Genomic DNA, 22,429 nt, shown 5'->3' on the forward strand with positions numbered 1-22,429 from the left:
AAATGAAGTGATGCATTGTAAATAGGCCAAACAATGTTTACAATAGGCCCACAATGATATCTGAAATGACTCAGGCATTCTTTAAAAAAATGGAGGGGAATAAAACACCCAAACCTCTCACTTGAAAACCATACAGTAATGCTACACATCTACTAACAAAAACCAAAACAGTGTCAGGACTGTTCGTCTAGTTATGCTTGATGTTCATGATGCCATTGTGGAAATCCATTGAAGGCCCTGATTTAAATACTCAACATTTGCAGTATATATATATATATATATATATATATATATATATATATATATATATATATATATATATATATATATATAGTTCTTTTTCTTCATTCATGATATTCTTGAAATGAGATACAATTATTATCTTATCTTGCATGTACTGAAGCACTTTACATGATGATTGCAAAAAAAGTGGCGTATAATCATATCAACCCAAGACAGATGAAAATCATGTTCCAGAAGCATATCATAACATGATTATATACAGTCCACACTTTGTCTGAACAAGATCATGACAGCAATGTTTAGTGCAGCTGATGTTTATGTAGCGAGCTTTGAAACTGAAGACATGATTTGACCTACTACCCTTGTTATATACTGCATTTCCACAACTATATGATCATCTTTCAATAATAGGCTCCTGCGCTCAAACAATAAATATTTATTGGCATGAAACATTTGCAATTAGCATCTTTCAATTGAAATAACATAGGAACATGTACAAATCGAAAACAGTTCTGAGTGCATCATGCGGAAGTCCTGTGGCTTCAAAAATTGCAACATGTATGTACAGAGATAGTCTTTAGAAAACAGATTTTGTGTATGTGAGAATGGGAATGTTTGAGTACATATTTACTGTATGTGAGAATGGGTTTTAGTGCAGGTAGCTTTCCTTCCGAACTCTTCACAACAAAGGCTCAATTGTAGAAAAACCTTGATATATATGGCGCATATAAGTACATCCCTTAAGTACGTCAGAGCAAAAAAAGTCTCTATTTTCCTCTTGGCAACATAAAAAAATATTGTGAAGGGACAAAAACCCATTGACGTCTCAGGCCTAATTCACATAATACAGCCAGTAGATCAAGTTGAAAAGAGAGAAAGCTGAAGGAAATATTATCCGTGACCATCGATCGATGGCGTTCACGTCTGTGAGGTCAGGGATTTTGATTTTGAGCTGAGAAGAGCGTCTACGTAGCCGCGGTTTCTTTGGCTGCGTGGTCCTGCCCATGCTGTGGCGGCCATCGGGCCGCGCAGTGCTCTGTTTACGATACTGGATCCCTGAGTTATCGAACACCATTGAAGTGGAGTTTCGGGTCTCGCTAACGCTGGTGGTGACCTCATTCCCGGCCACCTCATTGTGGATCTCCAGGGTGGTCAGAAGGATATTTCCCTGTGAGTCAACCTGCGAGCACAGACAATCCTGGTTACCATGTTTGTCTTTAACTTTTTAAACCCTACTGTATTATATTTTATACACAACTTTCTAATGCCATGTTCAAAATCTTGCTGAAAAAAAGCTTTTTTTCCCTTGTTGAGTGTGAGCTCCATATGCTCTTAAATAATAATATGAGCTATAAGATTAGATAAAAAAAAAAAAAGATTTTATAAAGGTTAAATATACTGATGCATTATTATTTTTTCATATGTCAGGCATATATTAAATGGTTACAAAATTGTACAAACAGTAAAAAAAAAAATAAAACCGATAAAGTTGATAAATAAAAAATGGTCAAAAAAAATAAATGAAATGAAAAGGCCGTCAATGTGCTCAGAACAGTTTCTTTGCACAAAAGTGAAAGACAACTAGCTTCATGAGGCTGTGTTTATCACAATCTTGCCATCTGAATTAGACTCATCGGTTACATTATGTAACCACTGCATCGTAATGCTCCCAAGAAAAAATAATAATGGTAAATCCCTGCCATAGACACATGACACAGACATTAATTACCGCTGAAGTGCTGGGCTCTCCAGTACAGCATACAGAATTGAAAAGCACTCGTCTTATAATCTCTAGTACTACAAAAACAACAACATGCTAATGCATCATTGTAGTAACGGTATGATAATGAGATGCTCTAAACAAGCCACAATTTCAAAAAGTAATATTCAGTATAATTACATTATACAACTGTGAGCTCAAATCATATTTAGGTTATAAATGGCTGTTTTGTTAATGAGCAGCATTGCGACTACTGTAAAAAAAGAGTAAGTTGGTAACCTCACAAGGAGCAGAAGTTTTTATCAGTCAAGTGTAACTTTGAAACTGTAATGTAAACTAGACAACATAGAAGCCCCAAAAACTATAGATTTGTCTTTTTCTTATTTAATCAATAAAATGAAATTTGTTTATTATATGGTGCACACACAGAACATAAAATGAATACAAATAAAATGAATGTGGATTAAAATAAGGGGAAAATGCTAAATGACAAAACTGCTATTTTTCTGAAAAGCAAGTTCAGGCTATTTCACAAGGGAAGATCCCTCCATGAGGCTGATTGTTTATTTACTGTTACCCCAGAGTCTCTGCAGTAATAAATAATTCAGAAATACATTCTTGCAAAAATATCTTTACAACCCATGTCGTAATCTTGATCGGTGTTTGTGATGGGGTGAATGAGAGAACAGCAACAGTACATGAGTATAGCATATTGCTGTGCTGTGGGATGATGAGCATTGAACCAGAATATTCAACTGACTGAAGGACATCACAAGTGGATTTCTGGTAATCTTGCTAAACTTTCAACGGGACCAGAAATCACACTATTACATATGAAGGACAAAATAAGAATAATAATAATAAAAAAAAAGAGCTGGCACAAAAGAACTTGTGTTTTGAGTGGTTCTCAACTAGTTTTGAATCAGGACCCAAAATTTACAATGGATATCAAACAGTGACCCAAAAATGTAATTTTAAAATGAAATGTCTCTAAACTTTGTAATTTCTTAGCATTACATGAACTGGATTAAAATCCAAAACTGATATGAGAGAATAATATAAAAAAATTCATTTGTTTTAAGATGCTTCTTGAATTTTGATGGTTCCGTGCATTACAGTCTTGGACATTAACAATAAAACATATGGGAAGCCTAGTTTTTCCTAGATGTAAGAACATATGTAGGTGCGACCCACCAGTTGAGAAACACTGCTTTGTGGTAAATGAGAGGGAAACTGTTGCTAGGAAGATTTCAGGAGGAAGCTTACAAATGAAAACAGCTAGCAAAACACACACTCACCCCTTGTGAGTGATGGTGGCCTTGTACCTGATTGGACTGTTTAACAGATGATGGCTTGCAGTTGCCTCCCTCCTGAACAGACTGGTCAGAAAAACACAAACAAGAGTTTGCTATAACATCTGCTATAAGCACAAAAATCTCAACTTGAGTCTGGAATTTGTCTATTGATTTAAAGGAAAATTTATATACTTCAGGACATTGTGGTTGCATTTTCCAGTAGGAAAGTATACTTTACCACTCAAAAAAGTGCAGCATGAAAACAGCATATGGCTAAGCAAACATGTTGCTTCTTTTTATCATATTAACACCATGTCCTAACCAGATTACATAATTTTCACACACTTCATTATTGTTACTTAGAAACTTCACATTTGTGTTTTTTCCTCTTCTTCGCTCATGGTATTGTATCATATCCCCCAGAGCTACCATAACACAACTTTTAATAAAAAATAAAATAAAATGAAACATGCTAACACTCAATTCTTTAGCACATAATACAGTCATTCTCCAAACTGGCATGCATTACAATAGATTCAAATGACTTTTACCTTGTTGCCATCATACTTGTTGTTGTCATTATTGGCTTTTTCAGCTTTCTCGGCCAACTTCTTCTGCATCTGAGGCCCTCTTCCAAAGAAAATGTAGTTGACAAAAGCATATTCCAGCAGAGCCAAGAAGACAAAGACGAAACAGCCCATCAAATACATGTCTATGGCTTTGACATAGGGGATCTTCGGAAGAGTTTCTCTCAGGTGGGTGTTGATGGTGGTCATGGTCAGCACAGTGGTAATACCTGTGTGAGAAAACTGCATTAATTATCATTAATAAAAATATTTAAGTGATATTAAATAATAAATAAATAGTAAATATTATATTCAATAGTTCAGCAAAAAAAAAAAAAAAAAACTATAATGCTGCAGAAAAAATATCATCATGCAAGTTAGAAGTGAATTTTGAATTTTCATTTTGGAATAAACTATCCATTTCAATGCATGGGCTATGAAGTAAAAGGAAACTTCATGGTTTACACAGACTGTCATTCTCAGTACTACCAAGTGTAAATAATTCGAAAGTACAAGCTTGTGGAAGGCAGAACACATTGACACTGAAATTTGAGGGAAAGACTGAGCCAGGGATGAAAGCGCTCTCATTTGACACCTCTGTTCCAACGCCCACCATGAATCTGGACTCTGAGAATGGGTGCTACAGATTGAGTGCTGTCACAATGTTTAAAATGCCAGATCCAAGCCCTGCTTAGTAAACGGAATTATACAACCACAATGCTGTCAAATCTAGCTATGAATAATCCACTTATGATGGCAGATGCCTGGTTAACTTCATAACTGATTGCAATACCAAATAAAATGCTGTTTTAGCGTTTAACTGACAGCTTCCGAACCTTTAATTGCCACTACAAAGCCACAACACTGCACTCTTTTGTATATTAGGCATTATGTGAGTGCTAACCTTACCTGATTATATTGGTTTCATTTTTCATTAGAAATTAAGAATAACATACAGAGTATAAAACAGCATGACTGATCAATTTGGCCACAGCTTAAAAGAACAACCCAGCACTATGTTTTTTTTTTTCTTGAGCGTCTTCCTCCCTTTCCCCAAGCTTCCCAAATGCTATTCATATTTAATAAAAAAATATAGAAATCATCATGCATAGAAAATAGAAAAATTCTATTGACTTTTCTATGCATATAATATAATCTATAATATAATTATTATAGATTATATAATATACAAAGAAAAGTCAATAGAATTTTTCTATTTTCTATGCATTTTATTGATTCTATGCTGTGATACTCTATTCTGTTTATTGCATGAGTCAATCCTGAGTCATTATCACTGTGAGTTCAAAGAGAAGCAATACTCCAACTGCTCAAACACCCACACGGATATGTACAAACACACACACACGCACACACACACACACACACACACACACACACACACACACACACACACACACAGTGAAGAGAACAGAACTATACTGTTGAAACTCCCACTCTGTGAAATATCTATTTACCCAAACTTTTTCCATACACCAGCAATCTGCTATTATTCAGAGCTCTCTTTCAGTTTTTTCAGACGTGTGGTGACTTTTGGGAAAGGATGGTTGTCGATAAGGTGAGACAAAGTGACTCTCTGACCAACATATATAATATTTATATTCGATTTTTTGGAAGATTTGATGATATATGTATACATATAATTTTAAATTCAATTTTTTATGGTTTGATGCCACTGACCTGACAAACCTTGGCAAATCCATTGTCAAAAGTGCTTTTATTAACCCAGTAACTTGTAAATATAACTTTCATCAGACACAATGATAAAAAAAAAAAAACCAAACAAAAAAAAAAATCCCTGCATGTCTTCACTCCCATGACTAGTGTGATGTCAGCCAATCAGATTGGAGCTTGCCAGGTTTGTGAGCAATACGCATCAGTCAGATGGTCAGCAAACAGACTGTGGGCGGTCTGAGGACGTGCCGTCTGAGAGTGAGACCAGTTGTGAAATACCTTAATGTAACTTAGCACTGCTTTCGAGGAGATTTTCTTTTGTCAAAACAAAAATCACTGTATATGTGTTAACAATGATAAACAATGTCAAAAACATATTTGAGGTTAAAAACAGTTTCTTGAAAAAGTATTTTGTCTATACAGAGAAAGTTGACTTTGATGTGCAGTTTTTTTTTTCCCCAAGTTCATTTCTCAATCACGGAGGTCAGGCGAGAGAACTATATCTCCGGCCTAGTCACTAGCAGCGAAACGAAGAATGCAAACGAACTTCGTTTGAAGTATATCGGGCCTTAACTCTGAGGGTGATGACAGATCTTTAAAATGGCCCTATGTGTCATGTCTGCTTTGCATATTTAGTAGTTCTACTGTACATTTCTGCAAATCAAATTTTCAGATTAGACATAAATCTGCTTTACGAACGTCGGCTCCTGGTTAACACTGCTACTCAAATCTCTGTGTTTGTTGCTGACTCTGCTGTAGCTGTGGTGGGACATAAGTGCGAATATGCCTGACTGCAGCAAGAAACGAAACTGTCAATATTTCTATTGCCTTGCAAAGGACCGACCTCTTTTACAACAAGACTCCATCATAGCTGAGCTCATTTCTCAAACGGACTGCCAAAGTCCTTTTCGAATCGCATCGCAAAACTACTTGAAGATCTTAAGGAATTGATGAGCGTACATCCTGGCGATGACAAGCCTGATCTTAGCTTAGATCTCCAGCACTAAAGTTACAGACTGTTACTTTGGGGTTTTCCTCTAATTAAACTGTAATTAATGCAGGACAGTGTGCTTTACAGGGGACCTTGTCTCCGTCACATTCACACTCCCTAAGGGATGCTGTTACCTCGCTAACGAGAAATAGGCCTCGTCGACTGACTGCAAAGCAACCATGTCCTAGTTTCTACTCTGAGCAGCATGACATTAACATTTAAAGTTACATTATGCACAATAGCTGGAATTATAATCCAGGCACTTTCCGAACGAGACTCTGACTATCCAGAACATCTCAAACAGTGGGTTTTAAAAGAATGTACATGCTTTTCTTATTTTCTCTGGTCTCCTGACTATTTAAAAGGCTTTAATAATTCAGTGTTAACCATAATGCTGCAGAGAACTGGTTTCACACTGAATAAAACGATTTCTTTACAGAATTTTATGGTGACATTCATGTGTACACCTAGATTATGAGTATTTCCCAACTCTTATACTTTCACCACCCCACAAGAAAAAATAACTATTAAGCAAAGAGGTGCAATAACTTTTGTCTGATGACTTTATATTGTCTAAATGCAATTTTTTTAATCTAAACATTTAATCTTTGTATAAATAAGATTAAGTTTTCTGACTTAAGTGAATGTTTTAACTATATAAAAAGAGTGCACTAAAGCAGTAATATTGTGACAAATCATTAGAAATTATAATAACATGTAATTTATTCCTGTGATGGCAATTCATATTCATTGTATTATGTGTAATTTGGTCCAGCAATAGCTACCCATGAATTGTTACTGATGGTCTTTAGAATCAGTGACCAATCTTTCATAATCTAACAGAATTAACTTTACATAGCATCATCAAATGTTCTAGAAAAAGGTGAGCTGTCACAGAACTGCACAAAATAGCAACCTAAAATTAGCATGTCTAGCCCCTCAGACCTTTTATTCACAAGCTTTATTACTGGAGTTGAATATTAAAAGGTAGACTACAATTTAACACTTCACTCCCACAGTGTGTTCACTATAGAGTGAGAGAGGACATGTGTGGGCAGATGGATGCCTGTCCAGCTTACATAAACTCAAAAGCAGCGTTCGGGTGTGAAGAAGAGGACTGTACATGGAGCACACTACATTGATTTGTGCATGACCAGGTCACAGCAAGGGAGGATCAAACTCAGCTCAGCACAGAGTTTAGTGCAGGGGGGTTACCTAACCAGAACAAAAATCTACCTTCACATGGACCTGTCTGCAGTGAATAGTGTAGGACGTCGTTCTTTTGAGTTGGACTTTTGAAAGTGAAATGCACAAAATTGGCAAGCACTAAAGATGTATTTCAGGTTGCCTTCAGGCACTTTGACTAGATGAGTTTAGTCACTCAAAAATGAAAACTTTGTCTTTATACTACTTACCTTCATGCAATTCCAAACCTGTAAAGTATGGATTTTACTGTACAAAACAAAATGTGAAAAGGTGAAGGCCACTCATTCAAATTTGACAAAGATGGTCAATATCCAAAATGAAAAAAAATACAAATTAATGCATTATAAAAAGTGGGTAAAATGATTTGTGTGCTATATTTCAGATCTTCTAAAGCTCCATGTCGTTTTAAATAAGAATTTGGATGGTTAAATAAAAGTTAATGATAGCTTTGTGTGAGGAACAGACGAGAATAACACAATATTCACTGAAAAGCTTGACATATGTCCTGGAAGAAGTAGCAACTCATAAAGGAATTGTTTATTGTCCAGTCTGTTCAATAAATCTATTGATCAAGTAACAAAACCTTTCTTTAATGCTGATTTGTTCAACAATCTGACTTCACCACACAAAGCTAAAGTATGATTTCAGAAGACAATTTATATATTTTGGTGCTCTCTCTCTCTCTCTTTCTCTCTATTTCTCTCTCTTTTTTGATTCTTTAAAGCATTTTAATTCCATTGAAAAAGAGAAACCAGTACATTATATAAACATTTCTGACTTTGTGTTCCAAGAAACAAGAGGTTTCATATAACGTAGGTTTGGAATGGCATTGGGTTGATTAAATGATAAAGAACTCACTGAATCATAAAAAGTGGCCATTTAATATTAGAATGGAGCCAGACACGACACAATGCAAGTTTGCTAAAATAATAAACAAACAAATAAAGACAGAAATAAAGAAAGAAAGAAAGAAACAAAGAAACAAAGTGTATTTGGCGATTGGTCATTTTAATAATATTTTGATTTCATCTCATTTTCACTGCTTGCAGTATTTCATATGCTGTGCTGGACTCCAAATAAGACTCACAATATGCTCTGCTTTAGTCATTAGTCTTGAGATCTTATGATCATCTCCCTAAAAATCTACACGCCTGACCAAGTCAGCAAAACAATCGGAAGACATCAATGAAACATCATCTACATCATTCGATATGTTTGCTTCTTGCATCATTTGATAACTTCCTTTCTGAAACGAATCAAGTCCTTAAGTGTGCTGCAGTAATACAGCACTTGATATAGGACTGGGGCCGGGCCGGATGTGGCTGCAGAGAATAGATGGAGTCAGTGAGCAGTGGGAGGCGGCGAGACAGAGGCATTTAAGGCAGAGATTCATCTGTGCTGCAGCATGCCTTGGGATTGAAATGGAAGTTAAATGTAATTGTTTTCTAGCTGCATTGATCTTTTTGTTTTCATTTGGCTGCCTGGCTGTGGGAGGACAGCAGAAAAGACAGAGAAAAAGAGGAAGAGAAACAGAGAGTAACAAACTAGATAGAGGGGGAGGTGGGATTGTAATAATGAGTAGAGGCAGGTGAGATGGGTGGTATATGTGTGGGGGACCCAGGAGACTCCTTCCTCCCAGTGTAAAGTGTTCTCATTTCTCCACTTAACATGGTTAATGAGGACAGTTTCCCTAAAGAAGGCCTGTATCCAACATATCACATCCATCTCAAAGAGCTGCACCTGAATGCATGAACAAACACACTCTCGCACACATTAAACATGTGATTAAAAAATATTGCACTGCACTCTGTGATCTATCGCTGTGATTTAAATATTCCCAGATGCTAACATTGTACAGGCACAGAGGACTCTTCAGTAGAAGCTTTTGTAAATCCGAGCTCATACACTCCAAGTTTGGTGTCAACACAGGCATTGAGTGGGCTGGAGGCTGTAAGACTGGAATTTAGTTTAAAAGATGCTCACAGTAGCTCTGTTTCACAACCAAGAAAGCTGCCTTGCTCTCAACTGTCTGAACAGGCAGGTGCCTCCTAGGCAGTATCCAGACTAAAATGGAACAAGCTGCTCATATTTTTGACTATAGTTTAACTATACAGTAGCTTTGTATATAAAGGTAGTTAGCAATACTACGGACAAATAATAAAAAGTAGTCAACTGCGTTAATTCAATAACGGAGCAAATTATTACTATATATGCTATTATTAAATGATAGTCTTCGTGACCCCCTGCTCTGCACATTTGTCATGTCTCTTTGTTACCACATCTGATTCAGATAATCAGCTCATTAGAAGTGAGCTCCGTGCATGAACTGTGTTCCCATTGACATGGTCCCTACACAGTGTTCATTGCTCCCTACTCCCTGAGCAGGGGAAATCTGTTAAGGTTTACCTCACTTTTGGAACATTTATTCACGGATTTGCGCTGCACAACATCTTATCATCATATACCTCTGTAAATAAATACAATTAAAATTCACTATTCGCACACTTCAATGCACTTTGGATGGAATATGATCACTTCGAAATGGAATCATGCTGTAATATCCCATAATGCGATAAGTGAAACATACATAATGTGCAGAGCAGGGGGTCGCGAGGACTGGAATTGAGAACTGCTGCCATATACAACATTCATCATTTGCGATAAGATTTGTTAATTTTTGAAATAAGTCTTTGTCTCTCCATTTATTTGATCAGAAATAGAGTAATATTTCTGAAATTTCATTTAAATTTAAAATAAATGTTTTCTATATAAATACATTGAAATACATAAAATTTAATTTATTCCTGTAATGGCAACTGAATTTTCAGCAGCTGTAACTCCAGTCTTCAGAAATCACATGATTCTTTCGAAATCATTCTAATACTATATGTGATAAGTAAATGAAGTAAATAAGTAAATAAAAGTTTTTTTTTTTAAAGTAAAAGTTTCTTGTATGTATAACTGTACATAAAAAGTGATATTACTACTTTTTAAAATGACTGAAATAAGATTTAGAATCATTTAGTACTAGTGCAAAAATAACGTCACACAAACATTTTTGAATGGGTCAATAAAAAAAAAAAATGTCTAAACAAATGTATTCAATAAAAGTAATCATATTTTCTTCATTTGTCCAAAAGTGTAAAATTTAAGTATTTATTTGTTTAGTTCGCTTGGCTGCAAATCTGGATTATATTTATTATTAGACAAATTTATTAATTTATATATGTTGCTACTTAAATTTCAATTTCATTGCCCTTGTTCAAGTTATTTCAAGTTTCTAGCAAATTGTTTTCAGTATAGAACTCCTTGTATACAAATTCATGACACAAACAAATATTACATACTATATAAATGTAGACAGTTAATCTCTCAGGTTTTTGCCTTTACAAAAAGACTCCTTAGAATTTGGGCAAAATTTGGAACCCTCTTCACAATGTGTCTTAAAAGGATGTTTATGCTGGGTTTTGAAACCAAGCTTTTGTGTCTTACTACTCGCTGCAGCTGGAGTGGTTCTGTAGCCTTTCAGGCAAACTGAGTCACTCGTCATTCTGGAATAAAAACATCAGAGCAACGACACACATACTGAGGACACACACTCTCTCTGTGTGCAGTCGCTGTAGTGTGTCAACGTGTAGCTACCTGGGTCAACCCTGTTTCTTGTTAAATGATGCATGCGCCCCTACAATAGCTGCCTGTGCATGTGTCGAGTGTATATGTGTGTGTCAGTGTTTGTCTGGAGGGAAGATCCAAGAAAAAGTAAGCCAAAGGGAGGGTGAGGACTCAGAGGAGACCCGGCATGTGTACAGAAAAAGTTGCAATTCAAACAGAATACTGAATGTTGGCATTCTAGTTACTGGAACCAACAATGTGCTGTTAAATAAAGCATGCACATCCACAATGGAAACGACAGATGACATACATCCTGTCCGCTGTAGACAGGACATCCTAATGAATAAATAGCATACCTAATGCCACTCTGGCTGCTGAGGCATCATAGTTGATCCAGAAGGAGACCCAGGACAGGATGGTGATCAGGATTGAGGGCATGTAGGTCTGCAGGATGAAGTAGCCGATGTTTCTTTTTAACTTGAAGCTTAAAGATAGTCGAGGATAAGCACCTGTTAAAAAATAAGAAAGGCAGTCAATGAATATTAAAGAAAAGAAGTAAATAGGAAGACACGAGGGGAAAAAAGACAGATATTTATTTCAGAAAAGCCTTTGGAGAAATCCTGTAAATTTTACATCAGTAGCACTGGAAGTGTGGGTAGTTTTTGTTGCTATGGCAACTGGCAAGCTTCGACCAAAAAAATAAAAAATAAAAATAAATTCTGTGATTTGTTGTAGCTTAGCCTTGAGCACAAACACCACAGTGTGAAAAGGAGACAAGAAAAGACAATGAGATACTGAGTAAACATTAAATGTTAAAGCCACTTATGAAATCAAAACAAGACTTTTATGGCTTGTAGTACATGTCCATTAGTTTTGAAGCCATCTATTCACTAGAACACTTCTAAAGGCCCGTTCACACCAATTATGATAACTATAAAGATAACTATATTAGCATTCACACCAGCGGATGATACTGCCTTTTTATTCTAAACGCACACTTGCCTGCCGCTTTAAATTCTCCAGCTCATTATAGCAGGATTGATTCTGATTGGCTGTGAATGTTTTTATCATTCATCAGCTGGAGAAAATCATTCTGAAAGTAATTTCAACTATATTGTTTCTCTGAGCCTTTATTGTTAGCTGTGGTGTATACTTTGCTATTTTTAAATACTGAGAAAGATTTTTAGAACTATATACTGTATTTATTGTTATCTTTATAGTTATTGTCCTTGGTGTGAACAGGCCTTAAGAGTAAAAAAAAAAAAAAAAAATGAAAATGTACAGGAAATTGGACCAAAAGCATAACGTGCAATATAAAGTTTTTCAATGAAATCAGAATCAAATTGAAATTTCACTAATGTGTCCTTTAATATTAGGAGTCTGAATCCCTGTTTACTGTTGAAATAAATTGTTCAACCCTGTTCAAGTCTATCATCAGTCCAGAGAACAGAAGGGGTTAGTATCAAAACATCATGGTGAAATATCGCCTTTAGTGTTGTTTTTTGGTGGCCTGTTTTAATTTAAGGTTTAGTCTAGTGTTTGTATGAAGCTGTCATTTTAGTTTTTATTAGTTTTAGTCACATTCATACGCGTTTTAGTCTAGTCAAGTTTCAGTCAACTAAAAGTCTGAGCAGTTTAGTCTTATTTTAGTCAGAATTATCCATGACTATTTTCGTCTAGTTTTAGTCAACGAAAACTGATGATATTAAGTCAATTAAAATATTATTTTAGTCTCTTTTTAGTAATGTTCTGATTTGAATTTGAATTAGTAATGTTCTGATTTGAATGTACAACATTTATTTTACCAACCAAACATGTTAGAAGTATACACATTCCTTTCTCTGTGTCAGACTTAAGCCCCTTTCACACTGAGATTCCGGATAATACATGGGTAATGTGTCCCGGTACTTGTTCCCGGATCGTTTGATTTTGGTTCTTTCACACTTTGGTTCATTCACACTAAATAGTGAGAAGCTAACTGATCGCTGGTTCATTACAGTTTGCACTTATTTTTCCATTGCATATATCTTTAAACGATAGGGTCTATCGCAGCCACCGCACATGGCAGGAGTTAAGTCCTGCTCCTTAAGTGGGTGGCTACCATACAAATCGCTCCCCCCAAACGTCTTCAACTAAGTGCAGAGCTGCATTGTTCAGACTTGTTGAATTCACTGGGTTTTCACCCCACTTCACAGATGTTTTGTCAACTAACCCACAACTCCTCAATGGGGTTTGACAGCAAAACCAGTGTCCTGGAACTGCTCCCTCGGTCATTCAGGACTTCACCACTCAGCTCTGACCCCCGGCCTCTTTGCCAGCCTGGTTTAGCCATTGCTCGCTCCTCTTCAACCATAGCCATCTGGATGCTGTCTCTACCTGCTTTACTATATTGTTCACCAGGTTGCCCCTCTAACCCCAAGCATCCCCAATGCTTTCCAAAAGTGACTGTCCCAGGACGCCCCTGCAACCCACCTCTACCGGTAGGTTCCAGGCTCTCCAACCCCTCTGCTGGCTCTCCGAGATGAGGGACTGATACTTCCCTAGCTTGCGTTCATGTGCCTCCTCGATCCTTTCCTCCCAAAGGACCGTCAGGTCTATTAGGGCCACCTACCTTGTTGCCTGGGACCAGAGAACAATATCTGGTCAGAGGCTGGTAACGGCAATCTCCTCTGGGAACTTGAGTTGCCTTCCGAGGTCAACTCTCACCTCCCAGTCCTCTGCCGTACCAAGGATCCCTAGACATCTGTCCTCCTTGCCTGCCTTCTCCCCAGGCCTGAGGAAGCGAATGAAGCGGGGGCCTTTATTTTGTGCCTTAGTTCTTTTCCACTTTCTCTCCTTCTCCAGTTCATCGGCCAATTGTGCCATTATCTGATCATGGTCCCACCTGAACCTCCCTTCAGTCAGACCTGCCCGACAAGATGACAGAAAGTGCTTACACAGAGCAAAGGAGGAACTTTATTCGATGCCCCCCCCCATTTTCCAGATGTCTTTCCAACTGAGGGATTTTCCTCTGACACTTTCCCACCGGGTCCAGCTACCTTGCTGTTTCCTAGCTACTGCCCTGGCTTGTCTACTCTCCTCCTCCACAGCCATAATCTCCTTCTGCACCATCCCTTTCCGGTCCTTTGCCCTTGCCTCCTTCCATCTTACTCGGGTGATGACTCCCAGGCCCAGCCTCCCCTGGGTCACCGTGCCTATGATGTCTCCATGCTGTAAGCACTCCTCCGCTTCCCTCAGAGCTCCACTGGCCTTCCACTTCCGTCCCGTCTTCACTACAATGTTGGCCTGTCGCACAGCCTGGTCATTGTCGCGCAACATCATGGCCAACTGAACTTTGGCTGTCTTAAATTCCTCCATGACTAAAGTAATTGGCAATTGCAATTTGCTCCCTGAGCTGTATAGCCCTATAGAGCAAAAGCTTTTGGGGACTGACAGCCACCTCCTGAGGAAGTCTGAGCATACATTGATCTGCCTTCAAAACACCTGGTAAAATAGTCGCATTATAACGTGCATCATCACTATGACACACCTTCTAAAGCATTGGTTCTAGCTTTTGCTCACATAGAGCTCATTCCGGGACTGAACCTGGCAATTTTACTAGGTCCCCAACCTGGGATCGATCCCGAAATCAATCCCGGGATGTGTTTGCGTTCATACAGAAGGCAATCCGGCAATTTTCTGGGTCCAATGTGCAGTGTGAAAGGGGCTTTAGTTTTGTTTGATGTCGTCTTCTAAATAATGCCATGAGTGGGGCTTGAAGAAGTGATGTCGCCTGCGTCTGTGCAGTGCGACCTAATGCAGCCCCTGAAGTGACACACAGAAATACTGCAAAATAAAAATAATAATGTGACTAAACGAGATGAAATAACATTAAAACATTTAGTTTCATCTCGTTTTGGTCAACGAAAATGAAGAGAGATTTTAGCATAGTTTTTATTCTGCAAACCACATTTAGGGTTGTTTTTATTCGTCAGCAATATTGCATTATACAATTAATTATAGTCATTGTCACATGACCAGCATTTACATTGCATATCGTCTCGTTTTCGTCACGTGATAAATGTTAATTGAGGATATTTAGTCATCATTTTCATTGACGAAAGCAACACTATCGACTCGATGCAAAAAAACACAAGAGCGATCTGACACTGAACTAATTATGTGATGAAAAATGTCTGCTTAGTTATTTATAGAGGTGAAAAAAGCAACTAACAAGCATTCAGCCTAGAAACACATACACACCCAAACATGTACACAACCTATGAACAAGATCACACATCCTACAGACATATAACACAACCTACAGATGCACATTATGCAACCTGTACACACATCACAGTCTATAAAAACATGCTACGTAACCTACGTTATGAACTTAAGCTACCAACACATACTTTAGACTAATTACTTATACCTCACAAAAACCTTCCCACACAAATCACGTACAGACACACATATGTAACACACCCTCATCTTCCATTAATCAGTCAGAGAAACTGATGTAATGTTGGGCTAGTCAAGCGGTCAAGGTTTGGCTGGATAGTACTTGTAACCCAAAGGTTGCGAGTTCGAGTCTCGGTACCGGCAAGGATTATAGGTGGAGGGAGTGAATTTAAAGCACTCTATTTCACCTTCAATACCACAACTGAGGTGAGACCCTTCAGTAAGACATCAAACTCCAAACTGCAGCTGCAGGCTGCCCACTGGTCTGGGTGTGTGTTCACGTGTCTGTGTCTGTGTGTGTGTGTGTTTGCTTGCTATTCACTGCTGTGTGTGTGTGAAAATGGATGGGTTAAATGCAGACCACAAATTCTGAGTATGGGTAACTTGGCCACACATCACGTCTTTTCCTTCTATATACAATGTTGACCCCAAAAATGGCCATCAAATCTTCATGGACAACTATTAAAAATTCTTAATTCTGACAACATTTTTATTTTTCTAGAAAAAGCTTCTCATGGCATCAGCAAGCAGTCACATCCTCCTCAATCACAACCTCGCGATTCCCAAAATCCTTTTCAGTATGTGCAGAAGATAGCCATGCTTTTTCATGTGTCATTAATTCAGTATGGGGAATATTCATTACAGCACTGCCTCTATGAATGCCTTAGATTTAGAAGAGAATAATTTATGCAGTGGGTCTTCAACCTCATGAATATGTGATGGTTTGTGTCAAGTGGCTGTTTTTTCCCCTCTCTTACTCCATCTCTCATTTTCTCATCACTTCCATCTCTGCTCTTCTCTTTAGAAGCTTGAGGAAATAGAGTGGTAATTGCTCGTCCATTATTACTGGTCTGTTTTATCATGAGGTGGAAAGATATCTGATGCACAGGCCCCAATTAGGCAGCTTTTCAAATAAGCAGACCATGGGAATAGATTCTCGAGAGGGTGCGGCCAGAAAACAGGACACCCAGAAAAAAAAAACATTACAAAGACATGCATGAATAATAGAACTCATCACTTTTCTGCATGGTAAATACACTTGGTTAAAAATCTCAGCTTTTTCAGGGTTTTAAAAATGTTACAAAAACCATAACAAACATTTTGTGCAGACTTCATTTCAGGGTCTTTTTTGTAGTAAACTTGCACCCTGACCCATGTCTCAGAACTAAGCTATACATTTTATGCTTCAAGAGTCATGACTGCAAGGTTGCAAATACTAATCATTTGTCACCTCATATGTTGCATTTGGAATAAAGAGGCAGGCACAATGTAAACAGATTTAAGCTTCAAACATGTTTATCACTTCATTTTTCATTATTAATAAAGAAGCAGACGCAAATTATTAGTTTTAAGTAAACCTCTTTTTTAGTCTTTGTGGTTTTACTTTCAACCTGTCTTGCTACTTTACCTGTGGAAAAGACAACATTTCTGGACACAAGTTTGTAGTCCACGATGGAGAACTGTGGGAGCTCGATACGTGACACACCAGTCACTGCATTTTCTCCTCCCTTCCAGTAAAACTCGATGTCATCTGTTGTGTATCCATCTACAGGACAAGCAGAAATCAAATCAAGTTTTAGGAGGAGATTTACTGAACTCAGTGAAGACAGTGCTATATAAAATGTATATAATGTATTTATGCAACTTTTCCCTCCTATTCAATTATAAGTTTGTGGTTCCTTGTAAGTGGATTTTCCTTCCCATAATTAGTGTGTAACATATGCTGAAAAGTAAAAAAAAATCAGCACAAGTGCATTGTTAGCATAATCATGCATATGAGCATCTGTTTTGCACAAGTTTGGGGAGCTCTTAGGGGTCAGATTTCCCACTGACACAGACAGCTCCATTTCATACCAGCATAGCCATGTTTGTAATCCATAATGATGGTTTTATTAGTGTGCATATGAATCTTTGTATACAATTAGAGATAGGCTATTCGGGCAAGTTACTACCACATTCTGTAAGTGAATTTACCTGCTAAAAATTCAGTTAGTGACAACCAAATAATCATTTAAATTTGTACAACAGTAAACTGAACAACTGTTATAGCAGTGGTGTTATTAAAAGTGACCGTCCACAGAGTGTTGATTGTTTAAATGCAATTAATGAGCATAAGCAAAACACGGTGCTTCTGTCAACAGAGTCTTACAATTACAGGTGCCATGCAAGATTTAATACCCTGTTTATTCTCTTGGAGTAAAGTTTGTTTTTGGGGTGTTTGGAGTTAAAAATATTACTAAGTAGTTTTTTTTTTTTTTTTGATGTAACAAACGATAAAATATTACTGTCATTGTGGTTTCAGTTAGTGTGCTAACAGTTTAGCAAGTTAAGCTTGAGGGCAAAGTGTCAATTATTTTCTATTATTTTAGGCACCATAGCAGAAATATACAATATTATATTCAGTGATACTGCACATTAAATTTTTGCTTCTTCACCAGTGAGAAAAGCAGCAAACTAGCACTGACCAGTATAAACTAGCTTGAAACAGAATGGAAATGTATACTGGCTTTGCAGCAGGGCATGTGCAAGTGAGTGAGGAGAAAGAACACTTACAACTCTCTATCTCCAGAGTGCAGTTCTGCTCATCTAATGGATACCTTCTCAGATCCATCATGCAAGCCGCAGTGGTTGTGATTCTGTAAAACACACACACACAGACACACACACACACAGACACACACACACACAGGTCACAGAAAAATCTAAGCCACACATCTATACATTCAGGTACTCACAGCTCTTCTACAGTAGTATATAGCAGGTACTGCATTTGCTAACCAGCACTGTAAAATATTTGTCTCATTGTAAACAAGAAAAGCAAGATGCCCTCAAAAAGCTTTTGAACCAATTATAGCACAGAGCATATGAGTGGACATGAACAAATAGTACAGATTTGAATACATATGAAAAATCTTTTTTTTTGTCCCATAAATGTGGCTACTGAGTTGCAGGATTGCAAGTTGCCAAACAAGTTCAAAGAAAGCCCACATTTCATTTCATCCCATTCAATATGTCACTTTGCTACAAGTGTGAGCTTAAACTAAAATGTGATGACAAATGTTCTTCGTGAGTCAATATCAATGAACATTTAAAGTGAGGTTTGTCCAGGTAACGATATCATCCAGGGATTGATTTTCCTCCTGGTAACAGCTGAAATACCATAAGTGGAAGATCATGTTCAATTTTTCTAATCTTATCTGGATGAATGCATTGCCATGGTCAGGGGTGCAACCAAGTGGGGCTCACTAAAGTCCTCTATGGCAGGGGTTTTCAAACAAGGGGGTACTAGTAGATTATCACGGTTTCAATTTCTTGCATTATTATTATTATTATTTTATTTTCTTGTCCAAGGCTCTGTAAATGTAAGCCACATCCTAGAAAAACTTAATTACTTAAGTGTGGTCATTTGACCATTTCAATAGGAACCCATGTAATTGGGAATTTTGCATGGAAGTGAAAGATTTTTGAGAATCACAAGAATCTATATAGATTAAATTGTTTACTTGTTTTTTAAGCCTACAGATGTATATTTAAGTTTTTTGGTTCAATGGTTTTGTTTTAATGTCAGTATTACACACTCTCCCTTGATTTAGAGTTAAGGATCACCCCCCACACATAAGCATTTTTACATATGAGTATATAATATTGGATTGGAGTTGCTAGTATGTTTCTGTGACCCTTCCCTTCTAGAGTGGGTAAATTAAAGACCTTGTAAATTTTGCCTTACCAAAAATATGCATGCTCTTTTTTCTTTAATGGTGTACGGCTCAGGCGAACAAAAAAAGCCCTCCATACATACTGTCGCCCTGTCAAACTTCAATATGTGCATTATATGACCAGGGATTCTCTTTATGAACTGTAAAATGATGTTCCATTTAAACGAAAGGAGATCAAATATAAAAAGACGGAAACAGTTCAAATAAACTTTATAAGCAAGAGCCATAAATTAGCATATGGCTGCATTAGTCCACAGGATCTCATTTGGAACAAAAAGAAAAGCTAAATTAGGCTACGGTAACTGGCTCATAGAGCAGTCCAGCTGGTACAGAGGATGAAGGCATACCCATGGTCTTCCGCGTGGGAACGAGAAAAGCAGCTCATTTAGGATCAGAGTCTGATAACACTAAAGGGGTTTAACAAGATAAAGGCACACATTAGCACTTATGCAATTTAGTAGGCGAGTGCACTGAGTAAAATATGGCACGCTCTCACGATGTGTGTCCACTGAAGCTGAGCACTATCAGACTCTTCCCACAGTTGAAATGTCAAATACAAACAAACTGTGTTAAAAGCAGATTTTAATAAAAAAGAAAATACATTTTAAAGAATTTATAATTTATTAAATTGTTATTAAATAATAATAAATTATTACATTCATTTAATTCAAAGTATTTTATTGTAATTTAAGATATCTGTGTGTTTATTTGACACATTACTGTATATCTATTAGAGATCAAAAGCTGATTAATCATCATAGACAAGTTAAATGGAAATTTACAGGTAAAAAAAAAGCAATACTGGTTGATGGCTCTGGATATGAGAGAAGTTCTTACCTTAGTCCATAAAGAACTGTGCCATCCGGGTGCAGGCGGATCATGCGGTTCTTCACTGTGACACCGTGGACAAAAGACTTCTTGTCATTTAGGAAATACGTGTCAGGAACCCAGAGATGGTCGGCTACCCGGTTGTCTAGGGTAAGATTGAGAGGGATCCCAGAATATGCGAGCCGCTTGTCCCTCCAGTACTGCTGGAAATACATGGTCAATGTGTAGTCCTGTAGAAAAAAAAAAAAAAAAAACATTTGTAGTTATTTTATCAGACAAATTTTTTTTTTACACATATTGCCATCCACAGTATTTAGCCATAATATTTACATTACAATTTTCACTACTTTAAAACGTAGAACTTAAATTTATCAATGCATTTTATTTATTTTGTTTATCATAACATAAAATACTATGTCAAATATTGCCTATTTGTGTCTTCATATTTATTTTGATTTGTGAACTCTCTGTGAGGACACACGTGATCCACATAGGACCAGGTAATGACTAAATAACATCAAAGTGACCATCACATGTGCCCTTAGCTAACAGCTTTAAAAGGGCCTTTTGTGAAAGTATTCAACTGCTCACTTTTGTTCTGGAACAACCCTTCAGGTTGTGTCCCTTTCCAGTAGTGTCCTTGAAGGACCCAAAAATGCTGTTCAGAATTCACCCTAGATTTAGTATCAGAGCTAACATGCTCTGTTTTTCCTGAAGGGTCAAAAGTGTCAAGGTCAGAAACACAAATCCAAATACTGTGGCCTTCAGCAAATAGATTTTCTGTTGTCTGAGTGATATTTATAGAAGCGTCAAATTTGGATTGGAAACAAGCTGCCTTCGGCTTGCATTTTTCAAGACTGTCTGCCCTGAAGACGCTGTGTGACCATCTCCGTGAGGCAGTCTGGTATGCGCTGGACTGACTGTAGATTTCCATTACACCACCATAGTCTCAGTAGTCCACTCGACATCAGCTTGCAGAGCTATACTATATGACCTCAGCAATTCACTGTATAGAAATTCAATCAAACTAAAGGATTGGCATGATAGGCCTTATATTTGGGCCATCTCTGAGAATCAATGAATTTCTAAAAGGGCTGGAATCACGAAATTCATGGACCCTATTTGTCCTCTGGGCCAGAGCTGAACCTGGTTGAAATCCAGTAGGAAGCACAAATGTGTGTAGTTTGTGTTTCTGCTGAACTGCTACAGTATATTAGGTACTCCTGGGTAAAATGAAGACCTGGCATGCTGTCCCCCACAATGCGCACAACCTGTTGATGTAATAAGAAGTAATTCACTTACAAACATATGTTAGAACGGGCTTAGGCCCCTGAGGCTGACTTCAGAGAGTGCTAGCAGATCTGTGGAAGCAGAGGCTGTGCAAGAGAGCGTGTAAGTGGAGCTCATTAGCTAAGGAGATGAGGGGGGAACGACATGACAGGGACACCGTCTTTATGATTACTAATGTCTGTGATCCCTGCACTTTCTCAGTCTTCAATTCTTTTTACCCCTGTCCTTCTTCCTTCGTATTATTTTCCCCCTTCTCCATTCATCCCTTTTGGTAAGGGTTTTGTTTTAATGAACCCCCTAAATGACACTGATGGATGCTACTCTTTCTCACAATACATGATACCCTATCAAAAGTGTAGATGCTAATTAGAATTAAAAATGCTTGATATCCCAGTCAGTGTTGGGTAGTGTTAACACAATCAGTAGCTTTCAAAGTGATGGTTCACCCAAAAATGAACATTCTGTCATCATTTACTCACCCCCAAACCTGTATGACTTTTTCTTCTTTTGAAACACATTTGTTTCCCCCTTTTGTCCATGCAATAAGAGTCTATGTTTAAAAAATCTTCACCACAATCTCTTTTTCCTTTTGCGTGTGTTCTACAGGAAGAAAGTCATTCAACTGTGGAACAGTGTGAGTAAATTATGAAATAATTTTCATTTGAAAAGTGATACAATTGACAACAAACAGTATTTGTTTATATACACCATTCAAAAGTTTTGGGTCAGTGTTATGTTTTTCAAAAGCAATTACCGTAATAATTTTATTCAGCAAGTGTGCTGTTCTTTTGAACTTCTATTAATAAAAAAAAAAAAATAGCTGTTTT

The 22,429-nt window shown here is 37.4% G+C and overlaps 1 protein-coding gene across 3 annotated transcripts in view; it reads right to left on the reverse strand.

Annotated features, from left to right (window-relative positions):
• Nucleotides 1–345: 345 nt before the first annotated feature.
• Nucleotides 346–22,429, reverse strand: part of LOC113050526 (gamma-aminobutyric acid receptor subunit beta-3-like) — a 60,271-nt gene continuing 38,187 nt past the window's right edge. For 2 of the 3 annotated variants that reach the window (XM_026213549.1, XM_026213551.1), the window contains 7 exons: nucleotides 20,322–20,542; nucleotides 18,322–18,404; nucleotides 17,177–17,314; nucleotides 11,682–11,834; nucleotides 3,810–4,054; nucleotides 3,262–3,342; nucleotides 346–1,423 (listed from right to left, as the gene is read on the reverse strand). In XM_026213549.1, the coding sequence (XP_026069334.1) occupies nucleotides 1,076–1,423; nucleotides 3,262–3,342; nucleotides 3,810–4,054; nucleotides 11,682–11,834; nucleotides 17,177–17,314; nucleotides 18,322–18,404; nucleotides 20,322–20,542 (1,269 nt within the window). In that variant the 3' untranslated portion in view covers nucleotides 346–1,075. The remainder of the gene's footprint in view (nucleotides 1,424–3,261; nucleotides 3,343–3,809; nucleotides 4,055–11,681; nucleotides 11,835–17,176; nucleotides 17,315–18,321; nucleotides 18,405–20,321; nucleotides 20,543–22,429) is intronic. The other variant, XM_026213550.1, reaches the window with a different exon arrangement.

The sequence above is a fragment of the Carassius auratus genome, chromosome 31 (genome assembly GCF_003368295.1).
Source record: "Carassius auratus strain Wakin chromosome 31, ASM336829v1, whole genome shotgun sequence".
Classification (NCBI taxonomy): domain Eukaryota; kingdom Metazoa; phylum Chordata; class Actinopteri; order Cypriniformes; family Cyprinidae; genus Carassius; species Carassius auratus.